Source organism: Panulirus ornatus, chromosome 34 (genome assembly GCF_036320965.1).
Source record: "Panulirus ornatus isolate Po-2019 chromosome 34, ASM3632096v1, whole genome shotgun sequence".
Classification (NCBI taxonomy): Eukaryota; Metazoa; Arthropoda; class Malacostraca; order Decapoda; family Palinuridae; genus Panulirus; species Panulirus ornatus.
In genome coordinates this window covers 20400914-20421945 of record NC_092257.1, presented here as the reverse complement: position 1 = coordinate 20421945, position 21032 = coordinate 20400914, and the positions used below count along the sequence as shown (strand labels likewise).

The 21032-nt window shown below is 42.0% G+C and overlaps 1 protein-coding gene across 4 annotated transcripts in view; it reads left to right on the top strand.

The window, feature by feature from the left end:
• Reps (RALBP1 associated Eps domain containing) overlaps positions 1–21032 on the top strand; it is a 246332-nt gene that overhangs the window by 123184 nt on the left and 102116 nt on the right. For all 4 annotated transcript variants that reach the window (XM_071682715.1, XM_071682712.1, XM_071682713.1 and 1 more), the window contains 3 exons: positions 273–365; positions 5181–5454; positions 12965–13031. In XM_071682715.1, the coding sequence (XP_071538816.1) occupies positions 273–365; positions 5181–5454; positions 12965–13031 (434 nt within the window). The remainder of the gene's footprint in view (positions 1–272; positions 366–5180; positions 5455–12964; positions 13032–21032) is intronic.

Genomic DNA, 21032 nt, shown 5'->3' with positions numbered 1-21032 from the left:
TCACTTAATTGACTGATGCTGAAGTGACGATAAACAACAGTTACAACATACTGAATGGAACTTTTAGAATATTTGTATACATAAGGAAAATAGTGTGTCCATCATTATTCTGGCAAGTTGGTAATGTAGACTCATGATCAAATCCAGGGTACATGCATGGTATGGGAAAGAAAATTAATTTACATGGCATGAGTAAGTAAGTATTTTCAGATTTGGAATAGATTAGTATATTCATGTTGATATTACATCATTATAATCTTTTTTCTTTACAGTGGACAAAGTTCGTAGATTCACCAACCAGCACATTATCATCTCCTGGACTGAAACCGGTAAATTTTGATTTTCAAAAATCAGCTGTTGAGCAGGTGAGTTGAAATGTTTATACTTGAGTTTTGGAGAGAGGGGCAAGTATGCAGGCTGTTGTGAATGAGAGGGCTTGGGAAATGAGTCAGTTGTTGTTCACCGATGAGACAGCTCTAGTGGCTGATTCGTATGAGAAACTGCAGAGGTTGGTGACTGAGTTTGGAAAAGTGTGTAAAAGGAGAAGGTTGAGAGTAAATGTGAATAAGAGCAAGGTTATTAAGTTCAGTAGGGTTGAGGGACAAGTTATTTGGAATGTAAGTTTGAATGGAGAAAAATTGGAGGAAGTGAAGTGTTTTAGATATCTGTAAGTGGACTTAGCAGCAGATGGAATCATGGAAGTGGTAGTGAGTCACAGGGTGGGGGAGTGGGCAAAAGTTCTGGGAGCGATGAAGAATGTGTAGAAGGAGAGAACATTATCTTGGAGAGCAAAAATGGGTATGTTTGAAGGAATAGTGGTTCCAACAACTTTATATGGTTGGGAAGCATAGGCTATAGTTAGGGTTGTATGGAGGAGGGTGGATGTGTTTGGAAATGAAATATTTGAAGACAATATGTGGTGTGAGGTGGTTTGATTGAGTAATTAATGTAAGGGTAACAGAGATGTGTGGAAATAAAAAGAGTATGGTTGAGAGAGCAGAAGAGGATGTGTTGAAATGGTTTGGACATATGGAGAAAATGAGTGAGGAAAGATTGACAAAGAGGATATATGTATCAGAGGTGAAGGGAACAGAGAGAAGTGGGAGACCAAATTGGAGGTGGAAGGATGGAGTGAGAAAGATTTTTTCGCAAACCATCACTGCTTCCATAAATACATCCCATTCCTCCCCCACATCCCTTACGTCCTTTGCTCTCACCTTTTTCCATTCTGCACTCAGTCTCACTTACTCTCACTCCAACATTCTCTCTTCTTTTCTGAAAACCTCTACAAATCTTCACCTTCACCCCCACAAGATAATGATCAGACATCTCTCCAGTTGCACCTCTCAGCACATTAACATCCAAAAGTCTCTCTTTCACACGCCTATCAATTAACACGTAATCCAATAATGCTCTCTGGCCATCTCTCCTACTTACATACATATACTTATGTATATCTCTCTTTTTAAACCAGGTATTTCCAGTCACCAGTCCTTTTTCAGCACATAAATCTACAAGTTCTTCAACATTTCCATTTACAACACTGAACACCTCATGTACACCAATTATTCCCTCAACTGGCACATTTCTCACCTTTGCATTTAAATCACCCATCACTATAACCCTGTCTCGTGCATCAAAACTACTAACACACTCACTCAGCTGCTCCCAAAACACTTGCCTCTCATGATCTTTCTTATGCCCAGGTGCATATGCACCAATAATCACCCATCTCTCTCCATCCACTTTCAGTTTTACCCATATCAGTCTAGAGTTTACTTTCTTACACTCTATCACATACTCCCACTACTCCTGTTTCAGGAGTAGTGCTACTCCTTCCCACGCTTCTCATGCCACAAGCATCTTTTGCGCAAGCCATCACTGCTTCCCTAAATACATCCCATTCCTCCCCCACTCCCCTTACCTCCTTTGTTCTCACCTTTTTCCATTCTGTACTCAGTCTCTCTTGGTACTTCCTCACACGTCTCTTTCCCAAGCTCACTTACTCTCACCACTCTCTTCACCCCAACTTTCTCTCTTCTTTTCTGAAAACTTCTATAAATCTTCACCTTCGCCTCCACAAGATGATGATCAGACATCCCTCCAGTTGCACCTCTCAGCTTATTAACATCCAAAAGTCTCTCTTTTGCGCGCCTATCAATTAACATGTTATCCAATAACGCTCTCTGGCCATCTCTCCTACTTACATACATATACTTATGTATATCTCTCTTTTTAAACCAGGTATTCCCAATCTCCAGTCCTTTTTCAACACATAAGTCTACAAGCTCTTCACCATTTCCATTTACAACACTGAACACCCCATGAACACCAATTATTCCCTGAACTGCCACATTACTCACCTTTGCATTCAAATCACCTGTCATTATAACCCGGTCTCATGAATCAAAACCACTAACACACTTACTCAGCTGCTCCCAAAACACTTGCCTCTCATGATCTTTCTTTTCATGCCCAGGTGCATATGCACCAATAATCACCCCTCTCTCTCCATCCACTTTCAGTTTTACCCATATCAATCTAGAGTTTACTTTCTTATACTCCATCACATACTCCCACCACTCCTGTTTCAAGAGTAGTGCTACTCCTTCCCTTGCTCTTGTCCTCACACTAACCCCTGACTTTACTCCCATGATATTCCCAAACCACTCTTCACCTTTACCCTTGAGCTTCGTTTTACTCAGAGACAAAACATCCAGGTTTCTTTCCTCAAACCTACTACCTATCTCACCTTTTCTCTCATCTTGGTTACATCCACACCCATTTAGACACCCCAATCTGAGCCTTTGAGGAGGATGAGTATTCCTTGTGTGACTCCTTTGTCTGTTTCCTCTTATAGAAAGTTAAAATACAGGGAGGGAAGGGTTTCCAGCCTCCCACTCCCGTCCCCTTTAGTCACCAACGACACATGAGGAATTTGTGGGAAGTGTTCTTTCTCCCCTATCCCCAGGTCACTTTCAAAGACAACTGTAACCAAAGACTTCCAGAAGAAGTCTTGCATATGTACATACAGCCAACCCTAGGTATTTATGGATTCTGATAGTTAAAGTTACTTTGTGAATAAAAAGTTACCCTCATTCTTTAAGAGTCCACCTTTCCCTTCTTCTGGAAGTCTTTGGTTACAGGTATCTTTGAAAGTGACCTTGGGTCATACCAGGATTCTTTTGTAGAAAGAGGTCTTGGGTTAATGGTAAAGAGATGACTATATACCAACCCCATATCAGGTACCCAGCATATCGACCAACCCCTAAGGGAGGTTGAAGAGCTGGGTTACCTGTGGACCACTTGCCATGGCCAGGATACGAACTTGAGTGGGCAAGACATTGGGTAGTCAGTGAATATATTATTGTCAGTAACTCTCATATGTTCAGTTCTTTTGTTTGGTATGCCTTCCCATAGATAAAGATATTACATGATTATTGATGTATCAAAAATCAGCTTACATGAAAAAGAAAAAACTGTGCTTGTGATAAAGTGAATTGGAGCAATGTGATGTACAGGGGATGACATGCTGTCTGTAGACTTAACCAGGGCATATGAAGTAACTGGAGGAAACCATGGGAAGGTATGTGGTTATAGAGGACTGTGGTTTTGGTGCATTATACATGTCAGCTAAAAAGTGGATATAAGGGAATGAGGCCTTTATTTATACATGGAACTACCTTGATAAAGCCAGAAATGATGAACATGTTTGGCAAAAGATTCTTCAGATATGTATTTTGTTCCTTTTTTTTTTTTTTTTTTTTTTTTTTTATACTTTGTCGCTGTCTCCCGCGTTTGCGAGGTAGCGCAAGGAAACAGACGAAAGAAATGGCCCAACCCCCCCCATACACATGTATATACATACGTCCACACACGCAAATATACATACCTACACAGCTTTCCATGGTTTACCCCAGACGCTTCACATGCCTTGATTCAATCCACTGACAGCACGTCAACCCCGGTATACCACATCGCTCCAATTCACTCTATTCCTTGCCCTCCTTTCACCCTCCTGCATGCTCAGGCCCCGATCACACAAAATCTTTTTCACTCCATCTTTCCACCTCCAATTTGGTCTCCCTCTTCTCCTCGTTCCCTCCACCTCCGACACATATATCCTCTTGGTCAATCTTTCCTCACTCATTCTCTCCATGTGCCCGAACCATTTCAAAACACCCTCTTCTGCTCTCTCAACCATGCTCTTTTTATTTCCACACATCTTTCTTACCCTTACGTTACTCACTCGATCAAACCACCTCACACCACACATTGTCCTCAAACATCTCATTTCCAGCACATCCATCCTCCTGCGCACAACTCTATCCATAGCCCACACCTCGCAACCATACAACATTGCTGGAACCACTATTCCTTCAAACATACCCATTTTTGCTTTCCGAGATAATGTTCTCGACTTCCACACATTCTTCAAGGCCCCCAGAATTTTCGCCCCCTCCCCCACCCTATGATCCACTTCCGCTTCCATGGTTCCATCCGCTGCCAGATCCACTCCCAGATATCTAAAACACTTCACTTCCTCCAGTTTTTCTCCATTCAAACTCACCTCCCAATTGACTTGACCCTCAACCCTACTGTACCTAATAACCTTGCTCTTATTCACATTTACTCTTAACTTTCTTCTTCCACACACTTTACCAAACTCAGTCACCAGCTTCTGCAGTTTCTCACATGAATCAGCCACCAGCGCTGTATCATCAGCGAACAACAACTGACTCACTTCCCAAGCTCTCTCATCCCCAACAGACTTCATAATTGCCCCTCTTGCCAAAACTCTTGCATTCACCTCCCTAACAACCCCATCCATAAACAAATTAAACAACCATGGAGACATCACACACCCCTGCCGCAAACCTACATTCACTGAGAACCAATCACTTTCCTCTCTTCCTACACGTACACATGCCTTACATCCTCGATAAAAACTTTTCACTCCTTCTAACAACTTTCCTCCCACACCATATATTCTTAATACCTTCCACAGAATATATTTCTTTGATAAACCAGTTTAATGGATGGTAAGATAAATGTTTTGATTTCTGACTTACAGAAGAAGAAAGTAAGGGAACTGACCCTTTGAATTAGGAGCAAAATTTGTAACATATGTACCATGAGTTTTCTGTGGGATTTAACTGGAATAATGTGTACTCTTACAGGACCCAAAGATTCTTCACCCAAAGGCAGTGAGACTTACACCTGAATCAAAAAGATTAGAAGTTACTGAGGTGGAAGGCCCGGCTTCTTTTACCCCTGATCCGGCACTGACATCAACTGATTTAACCACTGCTGTTGCTGTATCCTCTGGAGATCTGCAGCCATCGCAACCCACCACTTCTACTGGTTCAGGGACCACGCAAGGGAGTCCAAAGAAAACTCAAGAAGGCCAGGACATTAAACCCATACAGCGACCTCTTCCAAGAAAACCTGCCGGTATATCTTTCGAATTGTTATCTTGATATTTTTATAGTGGTAGATTTGTGTGTCATGCCCTTCCATGTTGCAAATATTGTTGTTGAACATGTACATACATTGGTGAATATTTACTTACCAATATCTATCATCCAGTCAGTTAATGCTAACTTGTAATCGATATTTGGTCTTTTTTAGTTCCATTTACAAGGGTTAATTGAGTATATGCAAACATACATTCTTTAGCTTGGTTTGTGGCAGGGGTGCGTGATTTCTCCATGGTTGTTTAATTTGTTTATGGATGGGGTTGTTAGGGAGGTGAATGCAAGAGTTTTGGAGAGAGGGGCAAGTATGCAGTCTGTTGTGGATGAGAGGGGTTAGGAAGTGAGTCAGTTGTTGTTTGCTGATGATACAGCACTGGTGGCTGATTCGGGTGAGAAACTGCAGAAGTTGGTGACTGAGTTTGGTAAAGTGTGTGAAAGAAGAAACCTGAGAGTAAATGTGAATAAGAGCAAGGTTATTAGGTTCAGTAGGGTTGAGAGACAAGTTAATTTGGAGGTAAGTTTGAATGGAGAAAAATTGGAGGACGTGAAGTGTTTTAGATATCTGGGAGAGGGTCTGCCATTGGATGGAACCATGGAAGCGGAAGTGAGTCACAGGGTCAGGGAGGGTGCGAAGGTTCTGGGTGCGTTGAAGAATGTAAGGAGAGCGAGAACGTTATCGTGGAGAGCAAAAATGGATATGTTTGAAGGAACAGTGGTTCCAACAATGTTATATGGTTGCGAGGCATGGGCTGTAGATAGGGTTGTGTGGAGGAGGGTGGATGTGTTAGAAATGAAATGTTTGAGGACAATATGTGGTGTGAGGTGGTTTGATTGAGTAAGTAATGAAAGAGTAAGAGAGATGGGTGGTAATAAAAAGAGTGTGATTGAGAGAGCAGAAGGGGGTGTATTGAAATGGTTTGATCACATGGAGAGAATGTGTGAGGAAAGATTGACAAAGAGGATACATGTGTCAGAGGTAGAGGGAACAAGGAGAAGTGGGAGATCAAATTGTAGGTGGAAGGATTGAGTGAAAAAGATTTTGAGTGATTAGGACCTGAACATACTGGAGGTTGAATGGCGTAAAAGGAATAGAGTGAATTGGAACGATGTGGTATACCGGGGTGGATGTGCTGTCAACGGATTGATCCAGGACATATGAAGCATCTGGGGTAAACCATGGAATGTTTTCTGGAGCCTGGATGTGAAAAGGGAGCAGTAGGTTCAGTGCATTATACATGACAGCTAGAGACTGAACGTGAACGAATGTGGCCTTTGTTGCCTTTTCCTAGCGCTACCTCATGCGAGTGGGGAGGGTGGTGCTATTTCATGTGTTGTGGGGTGGCGATGGGAATGAATGAAGGCAGCAAGTATGAATATATAAATGTGCATATATGTCTGTGTATGTATATGTATGTATACGTTGAAATGTATAGGTATGTATATGTGCGTGTCACGTGGGGAGTGCTCATCCTCCTCGAAGGCTCGGATTGGGGTCTCTGAATGTGTGTGGATGTAACCACGATGAGAAAAATGGAGAGATTGGTAGTATGTTTGAGGAAAGGAACCAGGATGTTTCGGCTCTGAGTGAAACGAAGCCCAAGGGTAAAGGGGAAGGGTGGTTTGAAAATGTCTTGGGATTAAAGTCAGGGGTTAGTGAGAGGACAAGAGCAAGGGAAGGAGTAGCACTACTCCCGAAACAGGAGTGGTAGGAGTATGTGATATAGTGTAAGAAAGTAAACTGTAGATTGATAAGGTTAAAACTGAAAGTAGATGGAGAGAGATGGGTGATTATTGGTGCATATACACCTGGGCATGAGAAGAAAGATCATGAGAGGCAAGTGTTTTGGGAGCAACTGAGTGAGTGTGTTAGTGGTTTTGATGCACGAGACCGGGTTATAGTGATGGGTGATTTGAATGCAAAGTTGAGTAATGTAGGCAGTTCAGGGAATATTTGGTGTTCATGGGGTGTTCAGTGTTGTAAATGGAAATGGTGAAGGGCTTGTAGATTTATGTGCTGAAAAAGGAATAGTGATTGGGAATACCTGGTTTAAAAAGAGAGATATACATAAGTATATGTATGTAAGTAAGAGAGATGGCCATAGAGCGTTATTGGATTACGTGTTAAGTGATAGGCGTGCGAAAGAGAGGCTTATGTATGTTAATGTGGTGAGAGGTGCAACTGGAGGCATGTCTGATCATTATCTTGTGGAGGCGAAGGTGAAGATTTGTAGAGGTTTTCAGAAAAGAAGAGAGAATGTTGGGGTGAAGAAAGTGGTGAGAGTAATGAGCTTGGGAAGGAGACTTGTGTGAGGAAGTACCAGGAGAGACTGAGTACAGAATGGAAAAAGGTGAGAACAAAGGAGGTAAGGGGAGTGGGGGTGGAATGAGATGTATTTAAGGAAGCAGTGATGGCGTGCGCAAAAGATGCTTGTGGCATGAGAAGCGTGGGAGGTGGGGAGATTAGAAAGGGTAGTGGGTGGTGGGATGAAGAAGTAAGATTATTATTGAAAGAGAAGAGAGAGGCATTTGGACAGTTTTTGCAGGGAAATAATGCATATGAGTGGGAGATGTATAAAAGAAAGAGGCAAGAGGTCAAGAGAAAGGTGCAAGAGGTTAAAAAGAGGGCAAATGAGAGTTGGGGTGAGAGAGTATCATTAAAGTTTAGGGAGATTAAAAAGATGTTTTGGAATGAGGTAAATAAAGTGTGTAAGACGAAGGGAACAAATGGGAACATCAGTGAAGGGGGCTAATGGGGAGGTGATAACAAATAGTGGTGGTGTGAGGAGATGGAGTGAGTATTTTGAAGATTTGTTGAATGTATTTGATGATAGAGTGGCAGATATAGGGTGTTTTGGTCGAGGTGGTGTGCAAAGTGAGAGGGTTAGGGGGATGATTTGGTAAACAGAGAAGAGGTAGTAAAAGCTTTGCGGAAGATGAAAGATGGCAAGGCAGCGTGTTTGGATGGTATTGCAGTGCAATTTATTAAGAAAGGGGGGATGACTGTATTGTTGACTGGTTGGTAAGGTTATTTAATGTATGTATGTCTCATGGCGAGGTGCCTGAGGATTGGTAGAATGCTTGCATAGTGCCATTGTTCAAAGGCAAAGGGGATAAAAGTGAGTGCTCAAATCACAGAGGTACAAGTTTGTTGAATATTCCTGGGGGATTATATGGGAGGGTATTGATTGAGAGGGTGAAGGCATGTACAGAGTATCAGATTGGGGAAGAGCAGTGTGGTTTCAGAAGTGGTAGAGGATGTGTGGATCAGGTGTTTGCTTTGAAGAATGTGTATGAGAAATACTTAGAAAAGCAAATGGCTTTGTATGTAGCATTTATGGATCTGGAGAAGGCATATGATAGAGTTGATAGAGATGCTCTGTAGAAGGTATTAAGAATATGATATATGGTGTGGGAGGCAAGTTGTTAGAAGCAATGAAAAGTGTTTAACGGGATGTAAGGCATTTGTATGTGTAGGAAGAGAGGAAAGTGATTGGTTCTCAGTGAATGTAGGTTTGCTGCAGGGGTGTGTGATGTCTCCATGGTTGTTTGATTTGTTTATGGATGGGGTTAACTGTTTGGGAGGTGAATGCAAGAGTTTTGGAAAGAGGGGCAAGTATGCATTCTGTTATGGATGAGAGAGCTTGGGAAGTGAGTCATTTGATGATACAGTGCTGGTGGCTGATTCGGGTGAGAAACTGCAGAAGCTGTATGAAAGTGTATGAAAGAAGAATTCTGAGAGTAAATGTGAATAAGAGCAAGGTTATTAGGTACAGTAGGGTTGAGGGACAAGTGAATTGGAAGGTAAGTTTGAATGGAGAAAAACTGGAGGAAGTAAAGGGTTTTAGATATCTGGGAGTGGATTTGGCAGCGGATGGAAACATGGAAGCGGAAGTGAATAATAGGATGGGGGAGGGGGCAAAAGTTCTGGGAGCATTGAAGAATGTGTGGAAGGAGAGAACATTATCTCAGATAGCAAAAATGGGTATGTTTGAAGGAATAGTGGTTCCAACAATGTTATGTGGTTGCGAGGTGTGGGCTATAGATAGTGTTGTGCGGAGGAGGGTGGATGTGCTGGAAATGAGATGTTTGAGGATAATATGTGGTGTGAGGTGGTTTGATCGAGTAAGTAATGAAATGGTAAGAGAGATATTTATTTTTATTTTGCTTTGTCGCTGTCTCCTGTGTTCGTGAGGTAGCGCTAGAAAACAGACGAAAGAAATGGCCCAACCCACCCCCATACACATGTATATACATACATGTCCACACATGCAAATATACATACCCATACATCTCAGTGTACACATATATATACACACACAGACATATACATATATACACATGCACACAATTCACACTGTCTGCCTTTATTCATTCCCATCGCCACCTCACCACACATGGAATAACATCCCTTTCCCCCCTCATGTGTGTGAGGTAGCGCTAGGAAAAGACAACAAAGGCCCCTTTCGTTCACACTCAGTCTCTAGCTGTCATGCAGTAATGCCCGAAAACACAGCTCCCTTTCCACATCCAGGCCCCACAGAACTTTCCATGGTTTACCCCAGACGCTTCACATGCCCTGATTCAATCCATTGACAGCACATCGACCCAGGTATACCACATCGATCCAGTTTACTCTATTCCTTGCCTGCCTTTCACCCTCCTGCATGTTCAGGCCCCGATTACTCAAAATCTTTTTCACTCCATCTTTCCACCTCCAATTTGGTCTCCCACTTCTACTTCCCTCCACCTCCGACACATATATCCTCTTGGTCAATCTTTCCTCACTCATTCTCTCCATGTGCCCAAACCATTTCAAAACACCCTCTTCTGCTCTCTAAACCACGCCCTTCTTATTTCCACACATCTCTCTTACCCTTACATTACTTACTTGATCAAACCACCTCACACCACATATTGTCCTCAAACATCTCATTTCCAGCACATCCACCCTCCTGCGCACTACTCTTTCCATAGCCCACGCCTCGCAACCATACAACATTGTTGGAACCACTATTCCTTCAAACATAGCCATTTTTGCTTGGAGATAATGTTCTCGACTTCCACACATTCTTCAAGGCTCCCAGGATTTTCGCCCCCTCCCCCACCCTATGATTCACTTCTGCTTCCGTGGTTCCATCCGCTGCCAGATCCATTCCCAGATATCTAAAACACTTTGGTTCCTCCAGTTTTTCTCCATTCAAACTTACCTCCCAATTGACTTGACCCTCAACCCTATTGTACCTAATAACCTTGCTCTTATTCACATTTACTCTTAACTTTCTTCTTTCACACACTTTACCAAACTCAGTCACCAGCTTCTGCAGTTTCTCACATGAATCAGCCACCATCGCTGTATCATCAGCGAACAACAACTGACTCACTTCCCAAACTCTCTCATCCACAACAGACTGCATACTTGCCCCTCTTTCCAAAACTCTTGCATTCACCTCCCTAACAACCCCATCCATAAACAAATTAAACAACCATGGAGACATCACACACCCTTGCAGCAAACCTACATTCACTGAAAACCAATCACTTTCCTCTCTTCCTACATGTACATATGCCTTACATCCTCGATAAAAACTTTTCACTGCTTCTAACAACTTGCCTCCCACACCATATATTCTTAGTACCTTCCACAGAGCATCTCTATCAACTCTTATCATATGCCTTCTCCAGATCCATAAATGCTACGTACAAATCCATTTGCTTTTCTAAGTATTTCTCTCATACATTCTTCAAAGCAAACACCTGATCCATGCATCCTCTACCACTTTTGAAACCACACTACTCTTCCCCAATCTGATGCTCTGTACATGCCTGCACCCTCTCAATCAATACCCTCCCATATGATTTACCAGGAATACTCAACAAACTTATACCACTGTAATTTGAGCACTCACTTTTATCCCCTTTATACAGTGGCACTATGCAAGCATTCCGCCAGTCCTCAGGCACCTCACCATGAGTCATACATACATTAAATAACCTTACCAACCAGTCAACAAGACAGTCACCCTCTTTTTTAATGAATTCCACTGCAATACCATCCAAACCCACTGCCTTGCTGCTTTCATCTTCTGCAAAGCTTTTACTACCTCTTCTCTGTTTACCAAATCATTCTCCCTAGCCCTCTTACTTTGCACACCACCTCGACCAAAACACCCTATATCTGCCACTCTATCATCAGACACATTCAGCAAACCTTCAAAATACTCACAAAATCTCCTTCTCACATCACCAATACTTGTTATCACCTCCCCATTAGCCCCCTTCCCTGAAGTTCCCATTTGTTCCCTTGTCTTACACACTTTATTTACCTCCTTCCAAAACATCTTTTTATTCTCCCTAAAATTTACTGATACTCTCTCACCCCAATTCTCATTTGGCCTCTTTTTCACCTCTTGCACCTTTCTCTTGACCTCCTGCCTCTTTCTTTTATACATCTCCCACTCATTTGCATTATTTCCCTTCAAAAATCATCCAAATGCCTCTCTCTTCTCTTTCACTAATAATCTTACTTCTTCATCTCACCACTCACTACCCTTTCTAATTTGCTCACCTCCCATGCTTCTCATGCCACAATCATCTTTTGCGCAAGCCATCACTGCTTCCCGAAATACCTCCTTTGTTCTCACCTTTTTCCATTCTGTATTCAGTCTCTGTTGTTACTTCCTCACACAAGTCTCCTTCCCAAGCTCACTTACTATCACCACTCACCACTCTCACCAAAAGTATTTATAATGCAAATATTAAGATTTTAATTGATGACTTGGCACCAGCAGACAGTGTAACATTTTGTTTATCAATGACGATTATCCCATTGGTTTGAGTATATTTTTGCATATTTACCATAACATGGTTAAGATATGGTCACAGTTTCATTCATAATGACAATACATATGCCTGTTTCATCGATACCTGCTTTTAGCACTGAGTTCTGGTGAATGACATTAGCCATCCTCTATGAAAAATTCTGGATGTTGGCCCATAATATATTGTATATAAACATGTCAGCTGATATGATTTTGTTAAATTTGTCAGTGGTTTATTATTGTTGTTTCAGAGTTTTTTGTTTGATAGGAAGCATTCCTTTCTTAGTCACTTAGGTGTTCTTTGGCCTTTGAAAAATGAGGTTTACTGTTACATGAGATATATGATAAATGAAGGATACTTGGCTAAAATTCTTATGTCGACTGTCATTAGAAATCACTGGTTACTCAAGTATAAACAGTAATCTTGGTGTGATGGTGTTATAAGAGTCCTCTCAAGACAGGAATGGGACCTTGCCCAACAAGCATGTTGACCTAGAGATTCTTATGCTACAGCCAGCTTGGCTTGGCTGCGTATAATGAAAATTTGACTGCAAAATTTTAAAAGGGTATAATAGAGGTATCTGTGAATTTGTTGATGTAAATCCATTTTGCTGCTATTTTTAAGCTATTGGTAAATAAGTATCTAGTTCTCACTTGGTCTTCTTGCAGGTTCAACCACAGGAGTCCTTCCTCCCCCTCCTCAGCCCTCTGTAGGTACCCCACCTGAAGATAGTGGGTAAGTTTTCTTCTGTAGAAGTCTCCTCATTCTGGTAGTTATTTTTTCCAAGAATATTGAAACAAGGAAGGGCTTTTGATGATAGAAGAATGCAGAGAAGGTGAAAGGACAGTTAAGAGAATGAAGCATTGCAGTGAATTCTTTATACAGTTTGCATTTTGCTATAGTCATTTCAAAGTGGCACATGCACAATCTTCACCAGAAACTTTGGTCTCTTCAAATGAGGTGAACCATTATATGTTTTCAGGGTATTTATTGAAGACTGTATCTTTGTTAGGTTTTGACATTAGTGAAGCATATCATGCTTGAATTAGGAAATAAGGTATGCGGAAATTAAGTATTTCTGTGGTATATGTGATAACCAACTTAATAATTTGTGTTATTGTATTACAGGTTGAGTTTCCCTTATCCGAATTGCCTAGAACCAGAAGTGTTTCGGATTTTGGAATATTTGGATATACACGATGAGATATGTGGATAACAGGATGCTATGGAAACAAACAGGTTAGAGCTGAGACATACCTCAACGTTTCAACCGTTCAATGACCTTCCTTAGGAGATACTGATTCCAGCATTTGGCGGGACTGTATTCCCATCAAGTGATGGTCACCTGGTTGGACGCCTTGACGTGTTGCTCTTTGATTCAATCGCTTGTCCTGATGCCTCCACCTGTTTACAGCGATCCCTGCTGCCTGACCTGACTAGCAGATGAACCCAGACCTTGTGTTAATGTTGTTCTTAATCCCCTCCTCTGGCAAGCCCTCACACTACCACTAAATGATATGTCACTTGCCTGTAGTTCCCTTGGCTTTAATTGTTTAGTGATAGTGTGAGAGCTTACCTAGAGAAGGGGAATAAGAATAATGTTAACTCAAGGTCTGGGTTCATCTGCTTGTCATGTCAGGCAGTGGAGATCGCTGTAAATGGGTGGAGGTAGCAGGACAAGCAATCCAATCAGAGAGCAACATGCCAAGGCATCCGACAAGGTGACCATCACTTTCTGGGAAAACAGTCCCACCGAGTGCTAGAATTAGTATCTCTTAAGGAAGACCATTGAATGCTCGAAATGTTGAGGTATGGCTCAGCTCCAACCTGTTTGTTTTCATACCATCCTGTTTTCCATATTTGTCATGATGGATGATAGATGATGAGATATCTTGGGGATGGGACCCAAGTCTAAACTCAAAATCCATTTATGTTTCATGTACAAGTTATACACATAGCCTGAAGGTAATGTGTACAAGATTTTTAATAATTTTGCACATGAAACAAAGTTTGTGTGATACTGAACCATCAGGAAGCTAAGGTGTCACAATGTCAGCTGCCCATGTAGACAGTCTGTTTTTGTTTGGTGTCACCTTCATTCCTGACTTTGAATTTGAATTTATATGCTACTGATAAGCATTCATTTTCTTACACTTATTCACACAGAGCAGAGAATAAGCAAAAAACTCGGTGAGGAATGCATGTAGGTCTGGCGGTGATAATAGTTTCTAACAAACTGGTACAGGTACACCACCGATTTTCTGGCACTCTTGGTTCCAAAGCCTTTCTGGATTAACCATTTTGTCAACAGTGGTCACGTAATAATAATTCATCAACACACCTCTATCCCACAAATTATACATCTCCTATGCATCTAAAGTATACCATGTGTCTAAAGTATTCGTCTGCATTATACACCTGCTTAGGACTGAGGTGCTCGTCACCTGCGAGTTTTGTAAACTCGTTCACATACTCGGCAGCAGCAGCTTACTTAATTCATAGAAATTCCATGACGCTTCTTGAATCTTTGAAACCATCCTTCACAATAGTCACACTCATGTAATTCAAGTTCTTTATGGAGCAACTTATCCTGGTCCATTATCATGCTACCTGACAAGTCCACTCCATTGCTCCGACGCTATCGAAACCATTCCATCATCACTTGATCGTGCTCAGTACTCTTACCATCTTTCATAGTTTTTCTAATTGTCATTTGCTTCTTGGAATCGCTAACTGCATAGAATTTCAATGTTTTATCCCTTTGTTTCTTTATTTCATAAACAGTTGATGAACCAATACTGTAGGTGTCACACAGCTTATGCACCGAAACACCACGGTCCATTTTTTTCAACAGTTCTACTTTATCTTGGATTGATATGGACTGGTGGTAATGTTTGACACCACGACTGACACTCTCATATGGACTGAACCAGGGCATGTGAAACATCTGCGGTAAACATTGAAAGGTCTGTGGGGCCTGGATGTGAATAGGGAGATGTGGTTTCGGTGCTTTACACATGACAGCAAGAGACTCAATGCGAATGAATGTGGCTCTTTTTGTGTGTTTTCCTGGCGCTACCTCACTGAAGTAGTGGGTAGCGATGATGTTTTCTGTGGGGCGGGATAGCACCAGGAGTGGAAGGAAGCAAGCAAGTATGGATATGTACGTGGGTGTATATGTATGTCTTTGTATGTTTGTGTATATGTATGTATATGTTGAATGGAGAAAAACTGGAGGAAGTGAAGTGTTTTAGATATCTGGGAGTGGATCTGGCAGCGGATGGAACCATGGAAGCGGAAGTGGATCATAGGGTGGGGGAGGGGGCGAAAATTCTGGGGGCCTTGAAGAATGTGTGGAAGTCGAGAACATTATCTCGGAAAGCAAAAATGGGTATGTTTGAAGGAATAGTGGTTCCAACAATGTTGTATGGTTGCGAGGCGTGGGCTATGGATAGAGTTGTGCGCAGGAGGATGGATGTGCTGGAAATGAGATGTTTGAGGACAATGTGTGGTGTGAGGTGGTTTGATCGAGTAAGTAACGTAAGGGTAAGAGAGATGTGTGGAAATAAAAAGAGCGTGGTTGAGAGAGCAGAAGAGGGTGTTTTAAAGTGGTTTGGGCACATGGAGAGAATGAGTGAGGAAAGATTGACCAAGAGGATATATGTGTCGGAGGTGGAGGGAACGAGGAGAAGAGGGAGACCAAATTGGAGGTGGAAAGATGGAGTGAAAAAGATTTTGTGTGTTCAGGGCCTGAACATGCAGGAGGGTGAAAGGAGGGCAAGGAATAGAGTGAATTGGAGCGATGTGGTATACCGGGGTTGACGTGCTGTCAGTGGATTGAATCAAGGCATGTGAAGCGTCTGGGGTAAACCATGGAAAGCTGTGTAGGTATGTATATTTGCGTGTGTGGACGTATGTATATACATGTGTATGGGGGGGAGGTTGGGCCATTTCTTTCGTCTGTTTCCTTGCGCTACCTCGCAAACGCGGGAGACAGCGACAAAGTATAATAATAATAATTAAAAAATGTTGATATGTATATGTTTGTATATGTGCATGTTATCCCTAGGGATAGGGGAGAAAGAATACTTCCCATGCATTCCCCGCGTGTCGTAGAAGGCAACTAAAGGGTACAGGAGTGGGGGGCTAGAAACCCTTCCCTCCTTGTATTTTAACTTTCTAAAAGGGGAAACAGAAGAAGGATTCATTCAGGGAGTGCTTATCCTCCTCGAAGGCTCAGATTGGGGTGTTTAAATGTGTGTGGATGTAACCAAGATGAGAAAAAAGGAGAGATAGGTAGTATGTTTGAGGAGAGGAACCTGGATGCTTTGGCTCTGAGTGAAATGAAGCTCAACGGTAAAGGGGAAGAGTGGTTTGGGAATGTCTTTGGAGTAAAGTCAGGGGTTGGTGAGAGGACAAGAGCAAAGAAAGGAGTAGCACCACTGAAATAGGAGTTGTGGTAGTATGTGAGAGAGTGTAAGAAAGTAAACTGTAGATTGATATGGGTAAAAATGAAAGTGGATGGAGAGAGATGGGTGATATTGGTGCCTATGCACCTGGTCATGAGAAGCAAGTGTTTTGGGAGCAGCTGAGTGAATGTGTTAGCAGCTTTGATACACGAGACCAGGTTATAGTACTATAGATGGGTGATTTAAATGCAAAGGTGAGTAATGTGGCAGTTGAGGGAATAATTGGTGTACAAGGGGTGTTCAGTGTTGTAAATGAAAATTGTGAAGAGCTTGTAGATTTGTGTACTGAAAAAGGACTGATGATTGAGAATACCTAGTTTAAAAAGAGAGATATACATAAGTATATGTATGTAAGCCTGTCCACCCTGGTATACCACATTGTTCCAATTCTTTCTATTCCTGGCACACCTTTCACCCTCCTGTATGTTCAGTCCCTGATCACTTAAAATCTTTTTCACTCCATCCTTCCACCTCCAATTTGGTCTCCCACTTCTCCTTGTTCCCTCCACCTCTGACACATATATCCTCTTTGTCAATCTTTCCTCCATGTATCCTCTTTGTCAATCTTTCCTCCCTCATTCTCTCCCTGTGGCCAAACCATTTCAATACAGCCTCTTCTGCTCTATCAACCACACTTTTTTTATTACCACACATCTCTCTTACCCTTTCATTATTTACTCGATCAAACCACCTCACACCACATATTGTCCTCTGCACAACCCTATCTATAGCCCATGCCTCAGTTGAGATATGTGCTATATTCTTCCTTTTAACCCATTTTTCTCATAAATAGATGCTGTCAAAATATATTATTGTTATACGAATTTCTTACAGAACCTGTTTTTCTCAAGTAGATTCACTACAAATATTGCTGTATTAATCCCTAACAAACTGAGGGCATTATGGTGATTTATAATAACCATAATCCACATTGTAGCCAGACTTTCTGATGTAGATTTTTGTACTGAAGCTCTAAAATTGTTGAAAACCTTTGCTGAAAATATTCATAGCATAATGTAGTACAGTACTGTATTTTGACTGGGGAGAGGAGATGGAATACTTTCCATGTATTTCCTGCTTATCGTAGAAGGTGACTATGGGGATGGGAGCAGGGGGCTGGAAACCCTCCCCTCCTTGTATTGTCAATTTCTGAAAGGGGAACAGAAGAAGGAATCAAGCTCATCCACCTCGAAGGCTCAGATTGGGGTGGCTGAATGTGTGTGGATGTACCCAAGATGAGAAGAAAGGAGAGATAGTATGTTTAAGGAAAGAAACTTGGATGTTCTGGCTCTGAGTGAAATGAAACTCAAGGGTAAAGATGAAGAATGGTTTGGAAAAGTCTTAGGAGTAAAGTCAGAGGTTGGTGAGAAGACAAGAGCTGAGGAAGGAGTAGCACTACTCCTGAAGCAGGACTTGTGGGAGTGTGTGATTGATTGTAAGAAAGTAAATTCTAGGTTGATATAGGTCAAACTGAAAGTGGATAAATGAGATGGGTGATTACAGGTGCTTATGCACCTGGTCATGAGAAGAAAGATCATGAGAGGCAAGTGTTTTGGGAGCAGCTGAGTGAGTGTGTCAGCAGCTTTGGTGCATGAGACTGGGTATTAGTGATGGTTGATTTAAATGCAAAGGTGAATGATGTGACAGTTGAGGGTATAATTGGTGTACATGGGTTATTCAGTGTTGTGAATGGAAATGGTGAAGAGCTTGTGGATTTGTTTGCTAAAAAAGGCTGGTGATTGGGAATACCTGGTTTGAAAAGAGAGATATACATAAGTATACATATGTGAGTAGGAGAGATGGTCAGAGGGCATTATTGATCACATTTTAATTGATAGGTATGTAAAAGAGACTTTTGGACGTTAATCTGCTGAGGGGGGCAGCTGTTGGATGTCTGATCACTATCTTGTGGAGGTTAAGGTGAAGATTTGTAGAGGTTAAGGTGAAGATTTGTTGAGGTTTTCATAAAAGAAGAGAGAATTTTGGGGAGAAGAGAGAGGTGAGAGTAAGTGAGCTTAGAAAGGATACTTGTGTGAGGAAATGCCAGGTGAGATTGAGCGTAGAATGGCAAAAGGTGAGAGCAAATGATGTGAGGGGAGTGGGTGAGGAATAGGATGTATTTAGGGAAGCAGTGATGGCAGATTAGAAAGGGTAAAGAGTGGTGGGATGAAGAAGTAAAGTTGTTAGTGAAAGAGAAAAGAGAGGCGTTTAGACAATGCTTAAAAGGAAGGAGTGCAAATGACTGGGAGAAATAAAAAAGAAAGAGGCAGGAGGTCAAGAGAAAGGTGCTAGGGCAAATGAGAGCTGGGGTGAGAGAGTATCATTAAACTTTAGGGAGAATAAAAAGATGTTTTGGAATGAGGTAAATAACATGTAAGACAAGAGAACAAATGGGAACATCAGTGAAAGGAGCAAGAGGGGAAGTAATAACAGGTAGTGGTGAAGTGAGGAGATGAAGGGAGTTTTTGAAGGTTTGTTAAAAGTGTTTGATGATAGAGTGGCAGCTGTAGGGTGGTTTGGTTGGGATGGTGTGTGAAGTGAGAGGGTCGGGACAAATGATTTGATTAAGAGAGAAGAGGTAGTGAAAGCTTTGTGGTAGATGAGATCTGACAAGATGGGAGGCTTGGATGGTATTGCAGTGGAATTTATTAAGAAAGTGGGTGACTGTGTTGTTGATTGTTTGGTAAGGATATTCAGTGTATGTATGGATCAAGGTGAAGTGCCTGAGGATTGACGTAATGCATGCATAGTGCCATTGTACAAAGGCAAAGAGGATGAAGATGAGTGTTCAAACTACAGAGGCATAAGTTTGTTGATTATTGGGAAGTTATATGGGAGGGTATTGATTGAGAGGGTGAAGGTATGAACAGAGCACCAGATTGGGGAAGAGCAGTGTGGTTTCAGAAATGGTAGAGGATTTGCGGATCAGGAGTTTGCTTTGAAGAATGTGTGTGAAAAATACTTAGAAGAACAGTTGGATTTGTGTGCAGCATTTATGGATCTGGAGAAGGCATATGATGGGGTTGATGGAGATGCTTTGTGGAAGGTCTTAATAGTACATGGTGTGAGAGGTAAGCTACTAGAAGGAGTGAAAAGTTTCTACCAAGGATGTAAGGCATGTATATGAGTAGGAAGCGAGGAGAGTGATTGGTTCCCAGTGAAGGTTTGTTAGCGGCAGGGTGCGTAATGTCCCCATCATTGTTTGATTTGTTTATGGATGGTGTAGTCAGGGAGGTAAATGCAAGAGTTTTGGAGAGAAAGGCGAGTATGCAGTCTGTTGCAGATGAGAGGGCTTGGGAAGTGAGTGAGTTGTTGTTTGCTGATAATGCAGCTGTGGTAGCTGATTCTTGTGAGAAACTGCAGAAGTTGGTGACTGAGTTTGGAAAAGTGCGTGAAAGGAGAAAGTTGAGAGTAAATGTAAGAGCAAGGTTATTAGGTACAGTACGGTTGAGGGACAAGTTAAATGGGATGTGAGTTTGAATGGAGAAAAACTGGAGGAAGTGAAGTGTTTTAGATGTCTGGGAGTGGACTTGGCAGTGAATGGAACCCTGGAAGCGGAAGTGAATCACAGGTGGGGGAGGGGGGCAAACGTTTTGGGAGTGATGAAGAATGTGTGTAAGGAGAGAACATTATCTCAGAGGGCTAAAATGGGAACGTTTGAAGGAATCATAATTCCACCAATATTATATGGTTGCAGGGCCTAGGTTATGGATAGGGTTGTACAGAGGAGGGTGGATGTGTTGGAAATGAAATGTTTGAAGACAGTATGTAGTGTGAGGTGGTTTGATCGAGTAAGTAATGAAAGGGTAAGAGAGATATTTGGAAATAGAAAGAGTGTGGTTGAGAGAGCAGAAGAGGGTGTTTTGGAATGGTTTGGTCACATGGAGAGAATGAGTGAGGAAAGATTGACAAAGAGGATATATGTGTCAGAGGTGGAGGGAATGAGAAGTGGGAGACGAAATTGGAGGTGGAAAGATGGGGTGAAAAAGATTTTGGCTTTGGTTCAGGCCCTGATCTTTTCCTAGCGCTACCTCGTGCGTGTGCGGGAGGATGGGGTTGTCATTTTCATGTGTGGTGGGGTGGCGACGGGAATGAATAAAGGCAGCAAGTATGAATTATTTACATGTGTATACATTTATATGTCTGTATAGGTGGCACTAGGAAAAGACAACAAAGGCCACATTTGTTCACACTCATTCTTTAGCTGTCATGTATAATGCACCGAAACCACAGCTCCCTTTCCACATCCAGGCCCCACAGAACTTTT